The sequence below is a fragment of the Lissotriton helveticus genome, chromosome 3_1 (genome assembly GCF_964261635.1).
Source record: "Lissotriton helveticus chromosome 3_1, aLisHel1.1, whole genome shotgun sequence".
NCBI lineage: Eukaryota > Metazoa > Chordata > Amphibia > Caudata > Salamandridae > Lissotriton > Lissotriton helveticus.
This window is the reverse complement of record NC_136061.1, coordinates 1,812,185,982-1,812,207,864: the sequence shown is the minus strand read 5'-3', so window position 1 is coordinate 1,812,207,864 and position 21,883 is coordinate 1,812,185,982. Positions and strand designations below refer to the sequence as shown.

At 43.6% G+C, this 21,883-nt stretch overlaps 1 protein-coding gene across 1 annotated transcript in view; it reads left to right on the top strand.

The window, feature by feature from the left end:
• LDLRAP1 (low density lipoprotein receptor adaptor protein 1) overlaps positions 1 to 21,466 on the top strand; it is a 255,666-nt gene extending 234,200 nt beyond the window's left edge. The window contains exon 9 of the mRNA XM_078682712.1: positions 19,264 to 21,466. Within this exon, the coding sequence (XP_078538838.1) occupies positions 19,264 to 19,399 (136 nt within the window). The 3' untranslated portion in view covers positions 19,400 to 21,466. The remainder of the gene's footprint in view (positions 1 to 19,263) is intronic.
• Positions 21,467 to 21,883: the final 417 nt, after the last annotated feature.

Below are 21,883 nucleotides of genomic sequence, written 5' to 3'. Positions count from 1 at the left end.
ATGCCTCTAAATAAGAGTGTCAAGGTAGAAGTACCATGTAGTAGGTATGGGTTAATGATAATGGCAAGGCTGAGAGACATCCCTAACTATCACTACCTTGATACAAAGAAGTTGGAAAAAGAATTGGACACCGTAGGGGAGTCATGTGTGTGTGTGTGTGTGTGTGTGTGTGTGTACAGCATATGGTGCACGCCTTTACATGAGTTCTCTCACAGCAGAGGTACCATCTAGTATGTATGGAATCTCATACATTATTGTGCTTTATGCATCGTCATGCATTCATTGGAAATGCATGATAATTAACTTTATCCAGTGCATTTTCAACACCCTACCCTTTGTCAGACACAGTCCCACCTTCTTTGCATGTGCTGCCCCACCACACTTAGTCTCAGCAAACATGGTTCCTCGAAAGCAGATCAGAATTGAAGGCGGTATGACATAGTGTGCCTAATAGAGAATCTTGTGTGAAACATACCTCATCAGTAACCAACATCTTATCTAACAGTCAGAATGCCCAAAGGCTTGAATGCTTGCTTTACAACTGCAGATGTTACAGTCCACATTTAAAAAGGACTCCATTAATCCCTGCTCCTAAAGCAAAACCTTTCCACATTTTCAAAATCACACATCCAGACACAATGAATCATACGTTTGTGAATTAGTGCATAGAAAATGTTACATAAGGCAAAGACCACCAAACGTTGTAAGATTCATATGCCACCCATGCTGGTAGGCACTTTTTAAGAGTGCTGGGTCTGGAGAAGAACAGACTCAGAACATAACACAGTGTTTAGGATCGACGTTAATAAAAATGTATTTCTTACCCAAACAAACCTTTCTTAGCAACATCAAAATAGAAAGACTGAGAAAAAAACATTATTTTCTAAATGTACCATGCAGCTCTTAGCAGTTCATAGCTCACTGTTCTAGATTACAAATGTAACCTCTGAACTACACAGTAACAACAGAATCTCTGTGACAAAAGCAGTAACCCACAGAGCTGTGCCCATAAAATATTATTCTTTGATATGCATGGCACAGGTCCTTTGCAGCAAGCGTATTACAGTATTGCCAAGTACTACGCATCAGGGGTTGGACTAAGGCGTTTTAGTACTGATGTCCACATCACCGCACTAAAATGTGTTAGTCACGCATACTATAGCTCCTGGAAGAATTACAACACGTCACTTCATATTATGATAAAAGCAGCCACTGCCAGCACCTGCTGCGCTACTGGTTGTCCTGCGCCGCAATTAGGAGCTTATAACTGACTACGCTTTGGCTGTTAGAGAGTAGCAGTGTACAGTGTCAAAACTTCTCTAAAAACACACATATACTTCTGTTCTGCAGCTTAAATACATTTGCACCAGGCCCGGCCCTCCACCTGGTTGTCTGGTGTCACTGCAGAACATAAACACAGCCAGGATCCGGCACTTGTACCATCAACCGAAAGCCTGCAACGATAATCCCAGCCAGTGGCTGAATTTTGGTTTGTTTTCCTGTTACCATGCTCACCACGCAAACAGCATTGTGAGACTCTCACAGCGTACTCTCTATGATTGTGCTGCTGGCAGGCAGCTTGCACTGGAACAGTGTGGGGGAATTTGTCTGCTGTGAACAGCCCCGATTCTGCCCTATGGACAGTTTGCCTAAAGATAGCAAGCATCTTAGCCATCACCAGCACCTGGCCTTCAAACACGAAGGGGTCCCTGTAGATCTGTGATCTGCATGGTGCACGTGCTTTGCAGCAGGCATATTAACCCTCTGCGCTACTTTTAGGTCAAAACTTCCACTAGAGAAAACTCAATCGATTCCCAGCACGTCCGTTAATCACCAGAGTTCTCTTGAAATTTTGTATTGTTGCCTAAAACTTGCTGGGGGCAGGAAACCTGTCTTGTGCCATTGGAATGTGGCACACATCGACAGGTGTGGGATATTAGGTGACACGAGTTCAGTGATCGTCACTAAGGCCAGTAAATGTGCAAAAGGAGGTGGGTACATTACCACTGATCCGGGAGTAGGCCTGGGTGGCCTGTGGGCATGAGTCTGCAATACCATGTGGAAACTGGTCACCTCAAAAGGGGCATTCATGTGAGCATAGAACAGCTGTGCACACCGATCATGTGTGACAACGTAGGTGCGTAAATCTGTTTTTACCAAACATTGCTCCATTTGTGTAATTTGGACTGGGGGCAGGGTTGTTTAAATGACTCGACCCTGTGTACTGTAGTGCATTTGTTGCTGCGCTGAACCCCTTTGGATCTGTACCCCAATGAGGGAGTCTGCATCCTTCTACCAATGCCAGCGCTCCTTGGATCCCATCTGAAGTCAGAGAGGCTATGGGTGACTTCCATATGGGAGTATACTGTTGGGTCTCACACCTTCGATATCCTCCATCTTCCTTTCACTTAACTGCTGCTCTCCACACACTTCTAATCTTAGTGAGTTTTTTATGCTGCTCAGCATCTCTCAAGCTCCTCATAGAGTAATTAATACTTATTACAGCCAAGTGTCTCCCTGACTCATACAAAGGAATACTATTAGTGGAAAAATAAAATATCTGTCATCTTTTCATAACAGCCCTCCCGAATCTCTTGCTCACTTTCAAGTCATGAAATCATGTTGGCCTTTCTTCAGACCAGAACCTGGTTATATTGATTTATTGCATTGGACTTGCAAGACTGGAGGGCTGCGAAGGCTACGCAGCCTGACCTTTGATACCCCTATGAATGGTGCTTCTCTTGGCGTTAGTCTTGATATTCGTAGGGGTAGCAGCCGCGGTGCGTCCATAGGGGCGTGGGGGCGTAGCCCCCCTGCCCGCAGCTCCCTCAGCGTCTTTGAACTGGAGTAAACTGAGAAGGTTACTTAAGTTCAAAGAGGCCGAGGGAGAACTGACAATCATGTCAGGCAGCATGACGTTGGACAGCCCACCCCTTCAGACTCTGAAGGGGTGGGCTGTCTGACGTCATGTTGACTGACATGATTTTCCCCAGAGGCAGCAGGCAAAAAGCACAAGTGCGCATGAGTGGGGACAGAGGGCACATTTTTTACCCGTGCCCACTCATGCGCACTTGTGTTTCCACTTAATTGCACATGCCCATTAGGAGCCCCTCTGTCTCCTAATGGGCATGCTACGGGCGAAGAGAAACCTGTGCCCCAACCAATCCTGGCGCTGCTGGCAGCGCCAGGATTGGCTGCGAGATACTGCCAGTCAACTCCAGAGGGCCGTTATTGAAGGCGCCAAGCCAAGGGAGCAGAGAGGTGGCGCAGACCAGCTTCAAGGTAAGTTTTTTTCCTTTGCATCACCCAGGGTTATACCTGAACAAATGCCAACTCTGAGAAACCCAACATGAACCAACGGAAGACGCAGTGCGTCTCTGCAAACCACAAGTATTATGCGAAACAATTCTGTTATCGGCGCCCTGTTTCTATCCACAACAAAGGGCAGTGCCAAGTGCGAACAAAGGGACTGATAGCCGGAGATTCACACGCACAAAGGCAGGATCGAACCCTGGCCGGCTCTTCTGAGACAAAGGCCGTCTGTCTTTCAGAGCAAGAGTTTCGATACATTTCTAATTTAGCAAACAATAAAAATTATTTCCTTGCAGTTATGATTGAGTGCTGGAAGCTTCACGGAACTGATTTCGTGGAATAATGACATGTTTGCTCTCGTGGCTTTTATCATTTCATAACATAATTAGTATTGCGATGCGTCACACGGTCAAAGAATGCAGTGGCACTGGAGTGAGGGCAGGGCACTACAGGAAGAGAGATGGCAAACCAAGGGCAGCTGCTTTAATGAAAGTAAATGCCAACATTTTAACATTTAATTATGAATTTAAACCGTTATGTACAGTGATTTAGTTCCTATTTAGAATGCACGTATTCATCTTGCATAATTACATACCCTAAAAGTATTAGCTATTTGAACGATGTTGCTTCTGTATTTTTTTCATGTAGAACAGTGCTCTTGTACAGTGCATAATTTGTACTGAGTTGCACCACTTGACTTGAGAGCTCTGAGGCTGAGGTCACTGCGAGTTTCTCACAGTGCCTGTCAAGTGAGGGAAAAAGGTGTTCAGAAATCTTGATGGCTATCCAGTCCTGCGCCTCTCTGCACAGCTCACAGGGCAGTGAGCATGTGTTCCAGTTGTAATTGTAGTTCTGTGCATATGGGTTAGATGGGGATAAAAACACACTAAATAATGGCAAAAGAAATACAGTGCTCTCCTGCTACTTATAAATCATTCCTAACTTTTACGGCCCACTGCTTTCAAATGTCACCAGCCGCCCCTGAGGGGTAGGGTCCACGTGTCTTTGCTCTTTGTCAAAGGAAGGTGCAGTGGGTTTTCGAGCCTTTGTGTAAATGCTCCTTGTCACTCTGCTCCCTGATGTGACCCTCGTGCAAATGGTATTGATAGAAAGCAAGTGCTTATGTGCCTTCTTCTCTGCATTGCCGAGAAATGATGAAGTGTGTGTAGAGATGCCGCCCTACAACGACTGATGCACCATCTGTATGCCAGTGCCCGTCCCTCCATGTGCATACAGCAGAGGTCAAGTGCCCCTCTCTGAGATCCCTGCTCCTTGGCCTCCATCTGAAGGCAGCGCTTACCCTCATTTTATCAAATTATCCAAGGGTTAAGGCTAACTTAAGCACACTGACTTACATGATTTTTTACAAGTGGAGCAGCAATTCGATTTTGTCCGCCTCGTGGCCACAACAACTCCCGCATTCAAAGCCAGCCGCCCGGGGAGGATTCAGACCGAGTCTCAGGTTACTGGATGCATTCATGCACGTCACCACGTGCGTTGGTGCGCGCATTGCGTTACAGGACAGTGTACAAGTCTGCCATAGGCGGGATCTGCTGCATGATAAATGTTTGCAGGGCCGTCATTGGTAGCGCTTTCACGCGCTACGACGGCCCGGGACCCAAACTTGAAGCCTTAGGTGCACTTTTAAAATAAGCTTAGGTGGTGCGTGCAATGCAGAAAGTAGCATTTATACACACTGGCCCATCAAGGCTTATTTATGCTGCATAAATAAGCCTTGATGGGCCAGTGTGTATAAATGCTACTTTCTGCATTGCACATTATGCTGCGCAACGCACTTTGGCTGCCAATGATTACTGCTGTGTTCATTTCATTATGACGCTGCTGAGGCGCCGCCCGGCCACCCCCAAAATAGTGCCGCCTGGGGCGGACCCCCCCCTTCCCCCCCACCCCCCCCTAGCTACGCGGCTGGGAAATACCCATGGAGTTCTGTTATGTGTTTTTTCTGTAATCTGGTCAATTTATCTACCTCATTCTGTTGTTGGGCTGAGGAGCTCAATGAGAGAGCTGAAAAAGGGCTGGAAGCTATAAGATTTTTAATGTGATCTTCTGTGAAGGACAACGTATCCTTTTCAGCCATACTAAGCAGTGGAGAAGTCCACTGCTATTAAACTATTCAACCTTAGGGATAATCCACACCCACTCGGGTAATGACCCGCTCTAAAATGTAGAAAAAATTAAGGGGTTTGGTCCACTTGGGAAGGAGGGGGGTTGGACCACTTGTATAAATTTAGTGGTCCAACCTCCCTATTCAGTTTGAAAGATTCTAAATCTTTCAAAATAGAACAGGTCTACCCATTCTTGAAAGAAGATTACTACAAATTAGCTGACTCTAGAAAAGCCTTAACCTCCTTTCAAGGACGATCTAGGAATAGATTCATAGGTTTCTCTGATACTTCATCATCAGACTCTTCCCCGGACGCAAGACCTGGCCCATAATCAAAAAAACAGGGCAATTCCAACTAGTCTTTTTTAGCCAGGGGAGGTCAATCAAGGGTTCGCTTCAAGCAGCCATGGGAAATGAAAACACGCAGCAGGTATTACAACAACTAGACCATTCTGCCATTGTTAACCTTTCCCAAAAGCAACTTACCACGAATGAAAAAATGATACTCAGTTTAGGCCTCAAATTCGTCCCCACGAGAAGGACCGATTTCACTAAGCTAAAGTTAGAGGCCTTGATTTTTGTCGAAAGATTAGGCTAAAATCCTATTTCTTTGGGAGTGAATCTACTGCTACGCCAGAAATTACTGGCCTTAAAATTAAGTCCAAATTCACCCCAACTCAAAACATACCAAAGCAAATTCATGCTTTTGAACAGGCTGTGTTGTCATCCATCAATAAGTTGGAAAAAACGAAATGCTTTGCACAGAACAATCTGAGTAAGGAGCATGTTAAAGCTATCCAAGATCTGAAATCAGACAGTTCGATTATAATAAAGCAGGCAGACAAAGGCGGGGCGGTGGTGATCTGGCCCCGAACTATGTACTTGACGGAAGGTAAGAGTCATGTGGAAAACCGTGAATGGTATAGACCAGTGAGGGAAGATCCCCTACAAGCCATACAACACAAAATTGAGAAGCTAACTACATTTGCCTTGGATCAAGGCTTTTTGGGTCCTAAGGAATTTGAATTTTTGAATAAAAAGGCACCAAGAACCCCCATTATGTATTTTTTACCAAAAATACATAAGAATAGCCATACACCACCAGGGCGCCCCATTGTTTCGGGGTGTGATTCGGTTTTGGAGCCAGTCTCAAAGTACATTGATTTTTTTCCTTAAACCGTTTATAAATGATGTCAAGTCTTATCTCAGAGATACGACGGATTTTTTTTTATTATTTTTTTTATTAATTTATTTTTACCAGTGGAAACAGTAATTAGTACAGTGTCACTCGCCTACATCCCTTCTCGGGCCGGCTGCATTGTCTGCCTTTGTCAAATCAGGAATCATCATTCAATAATAACAGAGGTAAAATATTAACTTTCTTTCTCAGTATATTAGATGACAGGTAGCTGTACTAATGCTGTTCTGTATTACACATTGCATACAAACAAGAAAAAAGAACTTGCCAATCATTTAGTTTCCCCCCCGTTAGTTCAAACTTCCCCTCCCCTGTCACGTCCCCCCCTCCCCCAACTGGACCAAACTAGATGCGCTTATCAAAATCCTAAGTCCTACTGTGATGTGTACTCTGTTCTCTGTGAACGTGCTGATTGATCAGGAGTATAGTGGGTGCATACCTGCCTTGCCCCGCTCCCCTTATCTACATTTGGGTGCGGTGTTGTCCGGGTCGAGTAACGTGTCTCACGCCCAGAGCCCACCAATGCTGTAATAATAGGAGTAGTGTGAAGTCCCTCCCCTGCTGCTTCTATCTAGTGCCGTGCGTCAGCGCTCAACCCCTCCCGTCCCTCCTGTGAAGGTGTCAGTGTGTCGTTCTCCGCATCCCTTGCCATTAAATAAGCCTGATACAAGCCCCAGAAATTCTTAGGGCGACTTCTAGGTGGAAGGAGCTCTCCGAAGGCCTCCGATTGCATGTTGCAGTAAAGCATCTCCCTGGACCATCTCTTCAGGGTTGGCAGAGGCCCTCGCATCCAGCAGGTCGCTACAACTTTACGTGCCACTAAGAGACCCATATCTACGAGCCTACGCAACGGAGCAGGGACCGATTTTGGAGTAACCCAGCAAAGCCAGGGCCGGATCCGCCGGGAGCTCCTCCTCATAGTGCCCATTTCGCTGAAAACCTCCTTCCAGAATTTTTGTATTCCTGGACACTCCCATGCAATGTGCATGAAGCCGGCAACCAACGCATGACAACTCACACTCCGCAGATTGCCTCAGTCCGTATCTGTGTAGCCTTTCCGGGGTATAATTCACACGTTGCAAATACTTAAAATGGACCAGCAGGTAGGTGCCTGGCGTTAAGGGAGACTCTCCTAGTGCTGGTGCAGCAATAGGCCCACATAGCGTCATCTATTTGTACGCCCAGGTCCGTCTGCCATGACAATCTCGCCCTGGTGTAGTTTACTTGGGAGTGTTGGTGCTCAATTTTGTACAAATTAGTGATTAACTTATGTTGGGATTTTGTTTTTATCACGTAGGTGAACTCCGGTATCTCTGGGGGCTCCGCTAGGTCCGGGCCAAGCAATTCCAGAAAGGCTCTATGTAATCTATGATATTGAAATTTCTCTAGAAGCGTATGGCACTCCCCACCCTGCGAGGCCTGTCCCCAGGTCTTGACTTTACCAGCCTCAAATAAATCTCCCATAGTTTTAATACCAAGAGTGTGCAGGGCCCTGACGACCCCAGTTTCCACAATCGTGGGGAGCCATCTCGCCCATTCGATCGGCATCAGCGGGGAATACAAGAGCTCGCAGGCCTGTGGACGTAATATCGAGTGCCAAGCGTGATTGGTGGCCATAACGGAGTTGAGCGTTCCCACCCTGCGGTCCATGGGGTCGCACACTGTAGTGGGTAGAGGAATGGGGGCCGCAAATAGGCGTTCCATTATTACATGCGTGTCTAGTCGTCCATGTATCCAGGTGTGTAAGTGCGTGGCTTGTGCGACTCGGTAGTACCTTTCAAGGTTAGGCGCTCCCAAACCTCCCTGCTCATACGGGAGAATCAGGACCTCCCACTTCACCCTAGGCTGTCCACCACCCCATGCCAGTCGAATGAGAAGCTGTGTGAGAGTATGAAAAAATGATTTCGGCATTACTATGGGGAGGTTATAGAATAAGAAAAGGAATCTGGGAAGTACCACCATTTTGATGATAGCAATTCGGCCAATGAGGGAAAGTGGGAGTTTACACCACACCTCCACATCATCAGCCAACTTGCTGCAGGCTACGCCATAGTTTTTGCGGGCTAAGATGTCTGGGTCCGTGTGTATCTTAATGCCGAGGTATCTGATTGGTTCTGTTGACCACACTAGAGGGTACTCCATGTCAAAACGGTCTGTGCTTGCCGGTAACGGGAACGCCACCGACTTCGTCCAGTTCACACGGAGTCCGGAAAGTGCCCCAAAGTGCACAACCTCCCGTAAGACCGCAGACCGGTTATTTACAGGGTCTCTAACGTAGAGCAGCGTGTCGTCAGCATACGTGGAAATCCCTATCTTGTATGTCGGAAAGCTGATAGCTCTGTGTCTGTGGTATTCTCTGAAAGCACACGCCAAAGGTTCCGCGATCAGTGCATAGAGTAGCGGCGAAAGGGGACAGCCCTGCCTGGTTCCCCTGCTAATCGGGAAGGGATCCGAAACCTTGTCTCCTAGCCGTACCCGAGCCGTAGGACTGTGATAGAGTGCTCCCAACATTTGGACAAAGGGTTCGCCCACTCCCAGCTTCCTCAACACCCTGAGCATGAAGGGCCACTCCACGGAGTCGAAAGCCTTCTCCATGTCTAAGAAGACCGCGATGGCTTGCGTGTATTGGCAGGTGTGTTGGATCGCGCCCAGTACCGTGCGAATGTTGTAGTTCAGGTTGCGTTCGGGGATAAAACCGGCTTGCTCCGGCGCCACCCAGCCCGGGGCCACCAGGGCCAAGCGTGTAGCCAAAACTTTCGCGAAGATTTTGGCGTCGACATTGATCATCGACTGGCCTATACGACCCGCACTGCTCAGGAGGCTTTCCTGGTTTAAGTATCGTGACTGATAGCCTCTCGCATAGATGGGGGCATCGATCCTGTCTCACATATTTCGTCAAATAAGGTGGAGAGATGGGGTATTGGCGTATCTTTGAAGGCTTTGTAAAAGCCCACCGTCAGACCGTCTGCCCCGGGGGCGCTGCCCGCTCTCATGCCCTCCAGTGCATCCGCAATTTCATCCTTTTGTATCGGCTCCATTAGGAATTCCCTTTGCCAATTGTCCAGAAAGGGCATTTTGATATAGCTCAGGTAACTGTCTATTTCATCCTCAACATCAGTCAGCCTAGCAGAGTAGAGTCGCGAATAAAATTCTTTGAATTCCGTGAGCATGTCGCCCTCGTCCTGAAGGATCTCGCCCTCCTCAGTATGGAGTACCTTGAGCGGGGTGACTCGCCTACTGCCTTTCACAATTTTGGCAAGCAGGGAGCTTGGACGCTCCCCCCTCGCCATAGATTCGCGCTGAGGCATATTTACCCAGGTGACGTACCTCCCTGTCTGCTTCATCGTTAAATTCCTAGAGTAGTTCTTGCATTCCAGTCACGGTCTGCTCTGGCATTACTCACTTGGTGTGCACGCTCTAGCTCCGCTGTACTCTGCTCGAAGTATGTTAGTCGTTGCCGTATAGCCTTAAGTACACTAGAGTGTTTGGCCATCACCTGTCCCCTCACAAACACCTTAAAAATCTCCCACACCGTGGAAAAATCTTCGACCGACCCAATGTTAGCGCCAAAAAATGAGTCTATCTCTTCGGCCAGCTCTGCCCGAAAAGTCTCATCAAGCAGTGAATATGGAGGGAACCGCCAAGTAAAGGGGGGTATTCTCCTCTCCGGGGTGTTGAGCACCAGCAGAACAGGAGAATTGTCTGATAGCGTACGAGGCAGAACCCACATCTCTTTACGTGTTTCATCATGACCCGTGACGCTAACCAATAGTCTATTCTTGTATGTATGTTGTGGAAAGACGAGTAGTGTGTGAAGCCCCCTGTGTCCGGATACTTGTCTCTCCAAACATCAACCAAATCTAGTGTGATCATCTCCGCTTGCAACTGTTGGGCCGCTGCCGCCGGGCGTCGTGAAGGCCCCGCCGATCTGTCTAGCTCCGGGTTGAACACTAAGTTGAGGTCACCCCCCCCCAAAGCATCCTGGAAGCTGCATGTGGGGCACACTATCTTCTGGCCAACGCATTGTAGAATGCGGGGGAGTCATAGTTCGGACCGTATACGTTAACTATTATAAAGTTGTGACCTTTCCCCACACATCTCGAGAGAACAAATCTACCTTCCGGGTCTGCCCTCAAAAGCGTAAGCTGCAGTCTGGACTTGGGGTTAACCCAGGTGAGTACCCCCCTGGAGTGCGAGGTGAAACCTGCCTGCGTGATACACCCCGCTAGACCTCTAGCTGTTAGCATTTTACTGGTTGGGACTATGTGCGTTTCCTGAATGAGGGCCAGGTCGATGTGTTGGATACGACGGACTTTATTACAAAAGTTGAAGGAATTCCTTTTGATGAAGAGAACCAAATAATGGTTACAATGGATGGAACATCATTGTACACCCAAATCCCTCAAGATGAAGCCCTCCAGGTAATGGAGTTTTACTTGGAATCGAGAAAGACCTCACCAGGTACCCACATCATTCATTATCGAACTAGCTGAAATATCATTGAGAAGTAACTATTTCAAGTTCGAGAATGAATTCTATGTACAAGTCAAGGGCACCGCCATGGGGTGCCCTTATGCACCGGAGATGGCCATATTGTTTATGGCCCAATACGAGGAAAGGTTCGTCCATAACAATAATCCTTTCACCAATAACATGCTCCAATGGTTGAGGTATATCGACGATGTCTGGCTCCTGTGGCAGGGGAGCCAGACAGAGTTGGACTGCTTTGTAGATTGGATCAACACGACACATTGATATCAAGTTCTTAATGCAGTCTAGTAAAATAAAGATGACATTTTTGGACGTATCAATAGTCCCGGTGACAGGAATATTGAATACAACACTGTACAAAAAAGAGATGGACAGAAATACCATCCTCCATTACAGGAGCTCACATCCTCAGTGCCTGAAGGAAAATATTCCGTACGGGCAACTGTTAAGAATAAGAAGGAACTGTACTGAACTGGCTGAATGACTCTCACGCTAATTCATTCTGTGAGGAAATGATAGAGGGGATACCCTAAAAAGTTGCTTAGGCACTCCAAGAAGAGAGCAAGATTCACTCCCAGAGAAAGCTTGTTACAAAAGAAAGACAAGTTGGGGTTGGATAAACTTGTTTGTGTGACGACCTTCGGCTCTCATACAAACAAGTTTAGGCAAATCATTTTGAAAAATTGGCACCTGCTGGAGAATCTGGAATACGCTATGCCTAAACCTATCTTCGCTATGAAGAAAAACCTCAGTATTGGACAACAGCTGATAAGAGCTGACAGCTATGTTCCAAAACCAAAAAGTGATTTAATCACAGTGGAATTTGAAACCAATAGACGGGCACCACAAATGTGGGTGCTGTGTAGCTTGCTCGTCAACTTTGGAGGGAAATGTATTTGAATACAACAACATCAAATGGAGACATGTGAGTTTTACTAACTGCAAAACAAAAAATGTTGTTTATGCAGTGCTTTGCAGATGCAACAAGGTATATATCGGCAAAACATGCCAACAAGTTAACGTGCGAATCACACAACATAGATCGCGTCTAAGGCGCAGAGTCCTGACTGCCCCTATGGTTGAGCATTTCATATCTGCCAACCATTCCGAAAATGATTTTGAGTGGACGGTATTGGCTGCAATAGACCCAAAACATTGATCTTCCAATATTGAAAGTGCGCTACTACGCAAGGAAGCGTATTTAATTATGAAGTTTGACAGCATTAACAATGGGCTCAACTGTATGAGCGAAGTGAATAGAATCTAACTCGGGTTGGTAAACTTTCACTAAAAGGTTCACTCTAGATATAGTGGCTTTTCATTTGGGAACCACAAGGTCCAGAATTCAATCGACAGGTGGCCCCTCCCCCTCTGACGCACACAGTTGTCACGTGACTTCTTTGACCTGGAATTATATTCCCTACTTGGCTGGGCCCGCCGGCTTGCGAATGCTTCGGCGAGCAACAGACTCCCATTAATGCCGTGCGCTCATAGCGGAATTTGGTAAGTGAATCACTAAAGCCTCTCATAGAAAGTGAGCTTCGGGATATATCTTTTGGGTAACGGTTCTAAGTTTAGCCCGTTCTTTCCCTTTACAGTTTCCTGTCCAAAAGATCGAGGTCAAATAGAGCACGAAAATAATTTGCAAATGAACACTGATTATCGAGTGAGTAATGGTCCCGCTCTTTCATTTAATTCTTTTCGCATACTAACGGAACTGGGCAGTAAAAACAGCTATCACCCTTTGCAGGATTACAGACCTGTGCCAGAACGTGAAGCTTTTCAGTGTCATTTCAGTGGCATCCACGTAAGACAATTTCCATTCTTTCCCGTTACACGTTGGCATGTTTAAAAGCCTCACGGCATGATTTTAAATAGCGATTGATACTTTGTTGCAGACTGGAAAGCTCTCCGTAGGAGATTAATAGAACGCCAGAACTTCATACTGTTAATAAACAGGATATGTAATTACATATTGTAGTGGTGGTCAAGTGAGATTACAGGGGCTTTTTAGAAGCTATTCTAAAAAAATGATTTTATTTCTTTTTTCTTGTCAAAATTAGTTTTCAAAGACAGGATTAATGCTGTCCTGATGAGTTTGGTAAATTGTAAGGCCAGAACTCGAAACGCGTCGGCTACGTGAGGATTCTTGCTTCACCCCCTTAAAACACGAGGATTCGTTACCTGTTATAAATCAGGAATTTCTTATATTTTGTTTGATTCAATGCGTAAAGCAATGTAATTGAATATATATGTAAATAGTGTATATAGAATCAACTTTTTTTGACCTGTTTCATGAATGTTTTCACGCATTTAATTTTTGAGAATTTTGTTCTGTTTAAAATGTATTGTCAAATTGTGTGGTAATTTATGCATAATATGTAGTAATTGATTTATGTGTAGGTGTTTGTCAATGTGATAGTTTGTTTGGTTGATAATGTGTTCCTAATTCAGCCTTATAAATTTTTTCTCTATGAAATAAATTCAAAATAAAAGAGGCAAATCATCATTGCCAAGATAGACATAATTAATTTAGTCTATTCTGTTCCTTGATCGGATTTTCGCTCTCAAATGAATGGAGGTGTGGGTAAATTGTTCTTTGTATGAAATTAGCACAAAAGCCTGCTTGGCAGTCACTCGGTATGTGGCGCTCTGAGATCCAAACCTGGACTTGTCACAACACCTGCTTGCAGAACACTTCCTGCAATGAGTTGAATAGGCGTATAGGCCTGTCGTTGGCCGGGGTGGCTGTTACCCTTCTTAAAAATAGGTATCATCTCCGCTATATTCTATGAGGGGGGGAATATTCATGCCTGCTGTAATGGCAATCCTATTGATGTAGGAAGCCCAGAGAATTATATCCTCTTTATACAAATAGTTCTGGATTCGAACAGGGCTGGGGCTCTGGCTGCAATTCTAGAACAGATTGCTACCAGGGTTTGTTCCATGGAGAACACCAGCTCCTCCATAGCATCTTTCTGGTTGATCCGCCCCCGCCCCCTTCAAAATAGAGCCTTCCCCTCAACACTATCTAGTGAATAAAGCCCCCCAAAAGAAGTCGCCCACTCCTCTGGCTGAACAGTAAACTCCAATTTCGGCTTCCTACTGTGTAGCCAGTAAGCCGCTTGTTTCCAAAAGGTTTTAGAATCCTTAATTGATGATGCATTTTAGAGGGAGGACCAAAGTGAGTCTTTACATCTCTTAGGTATCTCTAAAGCTGTCCTGAAGCTTATTCTACATGCCACTAGATCAAGGTAAACGTTGGATTTGCAAGGCCTGCCTTAGCTTTCCTATAGCCTGGTTATACTAGGCTGCTTGCGGTTCTCGATTGGTCTGGATCTGACTGTACTCTGGTTTCTGCTTACTACATGGTTTGGCCAATATATCCCTAATCTCCTTAAATGTGATTTTGTGCCTGATGGGCATCTTCTCGATTTTATCTGATCCTTTGGGAGTTTTGACATCTCTACCACATTTTGGCATACTATGCATTTCGCTAATTCCAGTGCCTCAGGATGTTCCTCCACCCAGTCCCATCTAATCGTTCTCATATTATTCGTGATAGATAGTTCTCCCAGATTCTTCTTTCCCAGGCTACCTGATTCAATGGTGTTGTCGCCCAAATTTGTTGGACAGGGGATTCTGGTCACTGTCTAAGCGATTGACCACTGCCATATCATGAACTAGTGGCCAGAAACTAAGTGCAACCAGACAATAGTCAATCCTGGTAGCATAGCCAGGCCAGTTAAAGGTTAGCTCACCTGTTTGATCTGATTTTGCTCTCCCATTTGTGGCTCTTAGGTCGTGTTGCAATGAGAGGGCCAACACCTGACTGTCTTTTTCCACCTGACTAGGGGGGAGATCTAGCTGCGGGACCTCTCAGACGCTATCCCACTTCTCGATCAGATCTATTCGGATCATGGCTAGGGGTTCAAAGGTACAATTTAGATCCCCAGCTACCTGGGCTGGGGCATGATCCGCAGTTTCAGATAGTACACGGTCTAAATCTTTGATGGTGTTCGTATCTTCAGGGCCCCATACAACTCTATTATAGACATTATAGATACTGATTTTCAAATGTGTTTTCAGATCTATAGCTAATAATTTAGGACAATCTATATGGACAGTTTATTTTTAAACCAAGAGCATTTCTGACCCAGATAGCCAGACTTTCCGATGGCCTCCCTTTCTCTTTCCTGGTAGCATTTACGCCGTAGGTTGAAAACCCCCTCCTATAGGGGGTATGCAGACTCAATATTTCTTGGAAGAGTATTACATTGTGAGTCCACAAAGGAGCCCCAATCCGAATCTGCCAAAAGTTTTGAATTCCCTGCCACATTCCAGACCAAAATTCTTAATTGGCTTGGATAGGGATTTGTAGGGATAAGGTTAATGTTCCTCTCAACAGATACTTACCCTAACACTGTATTGGGGAGACCACTATCCACCTCCCCTTCTATGTCCACATTTAAATGCTCACCCCTTCCCTCGATGGTGACAGGCCCCGTAAACCCTACAGGAACTTGTACCACAGACCCCTTCCGAATTTTGACTTTTACACACATCGGGGACAGCGAACCTCATCCCTGCAGTCATACCTGTTCTCCTAGGCCACAGGTTTTGGTTCAGGGCCCCCTACTTAGGGAAGACACAGGAATCCTTGGTTGGTAATTTACAATTTCTGCTGGCGGTCTGTGATTTTAATAGGTGTTAGCAATTGGAATAGTACGGGAATCAATTGTAATTAGACCATCAACAGGGGCGGGCCTGTCCATGCCCATTAGAGCTAGGAAGAGGCAGGGCAGGGCCATACCTCTTGGTCCATTTGAACCATTTCGAACAACCCACTCAACATGTGGCACAACATGAAGCTCAACATGAAGGTCTGCTTCCTCCAACTTGCTGTTAAATTCTTGAAAAATATGGCCTGTATCTTTTTTTATTTCTTTTTTTAATAGCTCTCTGCTGGCACCTACTCAATGGCAATCATTCCACTTACATTCATTTGATATTATGTGTTCACTTAAGTGTCAGCAATGCTTTGAGTGTAACTCTCAAAGATCATCTTTTTTGCTGGACTTAATTTATCCAGGTGCACAGGTATCTAATTATTGATGCAGGAATGGTCTATTGTTCCACTTGTAGACCTTAGTCTGATTCTCGCACGCTCTTAAACAGTTAAAGATAACTGTCAAAGACCATGTGAAGTTCTTGCAAGGTACACACTGACTTTATCTATAGAACAATCTGAAGGACCTCGCCAAAGTTTGCATCAAGGACATTTTGGCCATTTGTAATTGTAACATAGTTCACAAAAAAAATCTGTTTTCAATAAGAACACCTCTTCAAATTGAAATTCTTTAGGTGAAGGTTTTTTGTTGTTTTTTTCCTTCATACTCTTGTACTAGTTTGTGCTTCACTGGTTTGATTGCAGCATCTCCATCAAATAATGCATTTGTTAGAGCTTGTGACAGTCCTTGATAATTCACCCCTTTCCTGTGCTTCATCCATCTCTGTGCTTGCGAAGTTGCGTTTTGTAACCTTTTCTGTAGTGGCGAATTGGGCGAAACTTGCAATGGCTATTAAAGTATAGAAGTTTAGCTTTAGTGATAATGTCAAACTGCTTTTTCTCTTTCAATATAAATCTCTTCAACATATAGTTTCGATCCATGTTCTAGGGCATCTAATAGATGTCTTTATTGTTATCCACATTGTTTGCTCAAGAGGTTGTGTAGGCTGTCATTTCAAAGGGATTTCCTTGCTGTTGCATGAAATGAAGGCTGTCAACAATTTTATTAAAATGTTCCCCTCTCACCTCCCCCCCCCCCCCCCACCCCCCACCCCTCTCCACCCAAAGTTTGTGGTGAGGTACAATTTCATGATAGAGCGTTAATTTTGAATTTGTCATCTCTGAAATTTTTGCAAATAGAAAAGACTTCATGGTAAACTAGGTGCCATTGAGCAACATATTCACTTTTACGTGCATGACCAACAGTTCGCTTGTAGCTAGTCTGTGATCTCTGGATCATCTGTTCCAGTTTCATATTGAGAGCTTCAGCATTGAACATTGCCTCCGTCTTTCATCACAAAATGTCTTTGGGTATATTTTCAGCAGAGGTATGGTTTTTCCTCCTTATAGTGTCTTCTCTTTCCAAATACCAGGACCCATATCTTGGGTAGTTTATGCAATCAAATTTGCTAAAAACAGTAATCTGTGACTCAACAGCCTTCACATACAGCTCCCAATCACTGTCCCTATCGGCATGTACCCAGTTTTTCAATAGAGCTATCAATGTGTAAAATATTTCCCCAGCACCTGCAAAGTTCAGATTTTTCTTCATATTCTTGGGAAAACTCTATGAACTTTGTTTCCTGGTTTTGAACTGAGTGTATTGAACATTGCCTGGCTTTTCATTATATCTTTTGAATGAAGTGCGCCTTGTGCCTTCACTTCTGAGAAGATGTGCAATACCTAATTTGTCATTCTTGTTCAGCAAAGCATTCCAACCCAATGTTTCTAAAGCCGGATAGGATGAGCACACCTTGTAACTAGAAGCAAAAAAGTCCCGTCAGTATTGAGCAGACTTCATAGTTAAAGATTTCAGCCTCGCATGTACAGTCTCTGCCACATCCAATGCTTATCATTGGATAAAGATAACATTCTACTGGATTTCTCATACAAATGTTAGCTATAATACAGAAAACACATTAATTGCAGAAAGTTTGCAGGAGATGCTGGTCTTCAAGCTGAGCACGCGCGGTTTGGATTATTTTGTTAGAGCTGTGTATACTGTTGCGTAGTTTGACTGGAGATTGTATTTTTGGTAAAAACCCAACCGTCAAAGGTACGGTGTTCTTGGAAACTTCATCAGCTTTTTCAAAGAGTCAACCTTGACTGAGGGCTTGTTACATTGCTGATGGGAGCTCACTGTAAATTCATATTTGCAAATCTATACACTCATGCAGTTCAGGTGTGCATACAAATCCGCTGCTAATAAATTATCTCATAGTCTAGATCAGCTACTCAGCTGAACTTCATCTTAGGAGAAACCAGCTGCAGATAAAAACCTGTTTCCTTTTGAGACTCTCATTCTCTGTTCCTTCAACAGTGCCAGTGACTTGTTCACCTCTAACTGATCAGAACGCAGAGGATCTTCAATGTGGTTTAGAAAGAAAGAGGGGTAGCCATTGATCTAAGTGCATTGGGTTTGGTTGTCATCACCTTCTCAGAAACTTATTCTTTGTGAGTCACTGGTTTCTGCTATTATTTAATAATTATTTTCCATGCTTTTTCCCATTGGTGTTGATTGTGCTGCATTTCTCAGGTGCACATCAGACCGAATTATACTACATCACCCATGGAAAAGTGGGGTAACAGGCATGATATAAGTGTGCATTATCATACAGCCACATGGTAAGTAACAGCAAACCTAGAGTGAGGCCTAATGCCAATTCATGCGTGTAAAACCTGCCTATGCCACATCAGTGTGAATACCAGGAGTGTTTTACACATTACATACTTTAATTGACTAGGTTGCTATCTGGATTGTTGCTGTTTGCCTTTTCCTTGTTTGTACCTCAAAGGTACATAGAAGGAAAATTCAAAAGTTAGCCTAAAATAAACAAAAACTTTGCAAAGGCCATTCCCTGAACATGGATATTGTGATGCACATAAATCTTGTATTATGTGCACATTGTATTACTAGTGTTCTCTGGGTAGGGGAGACACTTTCTATATATTTTTTTCTCCATCGTGACTCATTTAGCTTTCCATGAAGCTTGATAGACCTACATTCTATTGATGTAGAAAGGTTCTTTATTTGGGATCTTTCCATTGAAGTTTTTGCCAGCATGGAGTATCTGCTGATGTAGTGCTCACAGCCGAATTCGGATTCTGCCATTGGGTGTGGATGCTGTGGCTGTCTTTAACGGATCTGCAACTTCCTGGTGGAAGGATTCGGTATTTGTTGCTTCTCCTCATGTCATTGCAGAAATTAACAATAACATGAAGATACATGTCCATTTTGGCTACAAATGTTACCCCCTTTCTGTTCAGTGAAACGGATGTCCCCTCTGATGGATCATACTCTTATGTAATATATTACAAATACTCTGCTTCTCATTTGTGTGCATGTAGGCTTGCTGAATCAAGATCAAACCCTCAAGTTCTGGATACGGGTGTGACTGCGCAAGATTTTCAGACGGAAGAATGCTTATCGCCTACAGATTGGGACAAAGCGGAGACCGAGCGAGATGACTTCTTTGGCTTTTGACAATTCCCAATATCTCCCAATAAGTTGCTTAGTCTCCCTAGTGTAAAGGACCTAAAGTATTAAAAACGAAGATGGTGGCCATTTTCTGAAATTGCGTGATTGAACAGTCTTTGTGAACTAGTGTTTTTATGACTTACTGCACTACTTAAATGCCGTTCCGACAGCAAAGTCACTTGCATACTGTGCACATGAGTGATTAACCTGCCTTGGGCTCAGGATGCGTGAAGCTAATCTGCCCCAAGTGCTTGGAAGGGTGCTTTGTTATTGTTGAGGTGTATTTTCTAGACTGAAATTGTATTGCAGTACAAAGGATGAGTGATTGGAAACATTTTGAAACTAGTTGGAATTATTTTAAAGTTGTTTGAAGGATGTTTGCTTGTTTTCTTTTTGCAAGGGTGCAGTGGAAAATTAGCCAAAGTTGTATGCTTGGTAGATAGTAAATTCATGGGTTTTCACCTTTGATTCCATGTTCACGCAGAGTAGTCTTTGAATAATCTGTCACAAGTTTATGCACGTGCAGTAGATGCATTTTGTTTTTTTCATTTTACATTGTGTACCTACATTCACTGTGCTATTTGGAACACTGCTTTTTTGTACATCATGAATTTACTTATTAAGTGTTACACTTCGTTGTTGAACACATGCTGACATTTCAAACTCACCATTTTGTTAGTCGGTGTTGGTATAAACGGTGAATAGTTTTTTTTATTTTTAAGTCTTATTTATTCATTTCCCTCACTTGTCATTTGAAAGTTATGAACTTGAAATTGAGTAGGTTCAAATGTCAAACCTTTGGAGCATTCTCTTTAGACACTTGAATAGGCTAAACCAAAAACAATGGACAAACTATAAAATGCTTTCACAAAAGGGTTTGCGTCCAATGTACATTAATGTAGCAAATGTAGACACCGCAGTATATATGTATTTTTTGTGACTTCCTTTACTCCTGAAGAATGGTTGTAGGTGTGCACATTTCTGATTAGGTGACCTTTTTCTATCGATGCTCTTGGATACAGTATTTAGTATTAATAAAGCAAGTAAACAATGTTTGGTTACTTGTAGCTGTTAACTGCCCATTTAGAGAATTGCTGTAACTGTACCTTTCAAGGTGAGCAGAAAAGGTCAATGGCAACGACCACGCAGAAAAAAATGCAAATTATATATATATTTTTTCTTTACTATTTTGAAAAGATGTGATGGCGCAGGCACTTGGCTTGCTAGTCTTAATATTCTACATTGTTGTAGTTGCAGCAACGTAACAATACCGGACTCGCAATGCTGGATTTTCAAGCAATAGTGCCAGAATGATTTAATAGGACCGGACAATTTCAGCTATGTGTCAAAACTTCATTTTTCTGAATGCCTAACATTTTAATTTATTGCGAGTGTGTGGTTTTCTCCTGGTATATAGTTTTGTTTAATAGTGTCTGCTTAATTCTCCAGTAGGTGTTAGAATATTTAACTGTAGATGTTGCAGTTTAGTCTGTTCCATATTTTGAAACAAAACTGCAATTCCTCGATGTAGCTCCACGGTACCCATTGGCACAATTTGTGTGCCAGTTAAAATGCAATTTTATAAGCTTCAATTAAAATATGTATACAATTATACTCCTTGTGTAAAGGGCAAAATGTACAGCCATTTTCAAGAATTTATATATTTTTCATTATACATAAATTATATTACTCTGTAGATCACTTACTGGTTTCAATTTAAGAAGAATTTATGTACCGAACAATTTATATGCAATACTTTGCCAGGTCAAACACTTTGTTGGTAACTGTATAATAACCAAAGACGACAATGGAATAGAAAGGACGAGCAATCATTTGGCCATGTCTTTATGGGACTGTCATAAGTTGATGAAAGCACTTACCTTGGACATATTGCTTGATAATGTATTTGGATGTTTCGTTCTCCCAGATTTCTGGTAATAGTTTGAATGGGGTTTGTGGTTGCTCAGCCTGTGTTGGTATCAAAGAATATATTTCTAAGTTTAAGAATCTGTGGTGTGTAAATAATATTGAAACTGTGTTCAATTCCCAATAAAATTACGGGTTTTGAAATTTCTTACTTGTGGACATATTTTACTTATTTCAGAAACCTTATTTTCAGTTTCACTGTGATATTGCAGCAATGGTCAAAACAGCGTTCAATTTTACCAAATATTTTGATCTGACATTTTGGAAAGTCAGTGGTACAAAACATGCATGGTAATCTGCTCAGAAAAGCTTGGGAGCCAACAGAAACTGGTCGCTTGCCTCAATGGAAAAATATCTCTAGGACCTGTGTTAATCAATTCCATAAAATATCAATCTGGAAATCTGCAAAATTCCTTTTTAATTCTGTTTGGCATAGCACATTCTGAAATGACTAAATTTGTTAAATATGTAGTCACTATTGTAAATGAGTTACAATGAAATGGTATGCTTCAAATTCTCCTGCGAGGAAATGGCCATCCTACAGTGTGAATCGTTCTAGGCCAA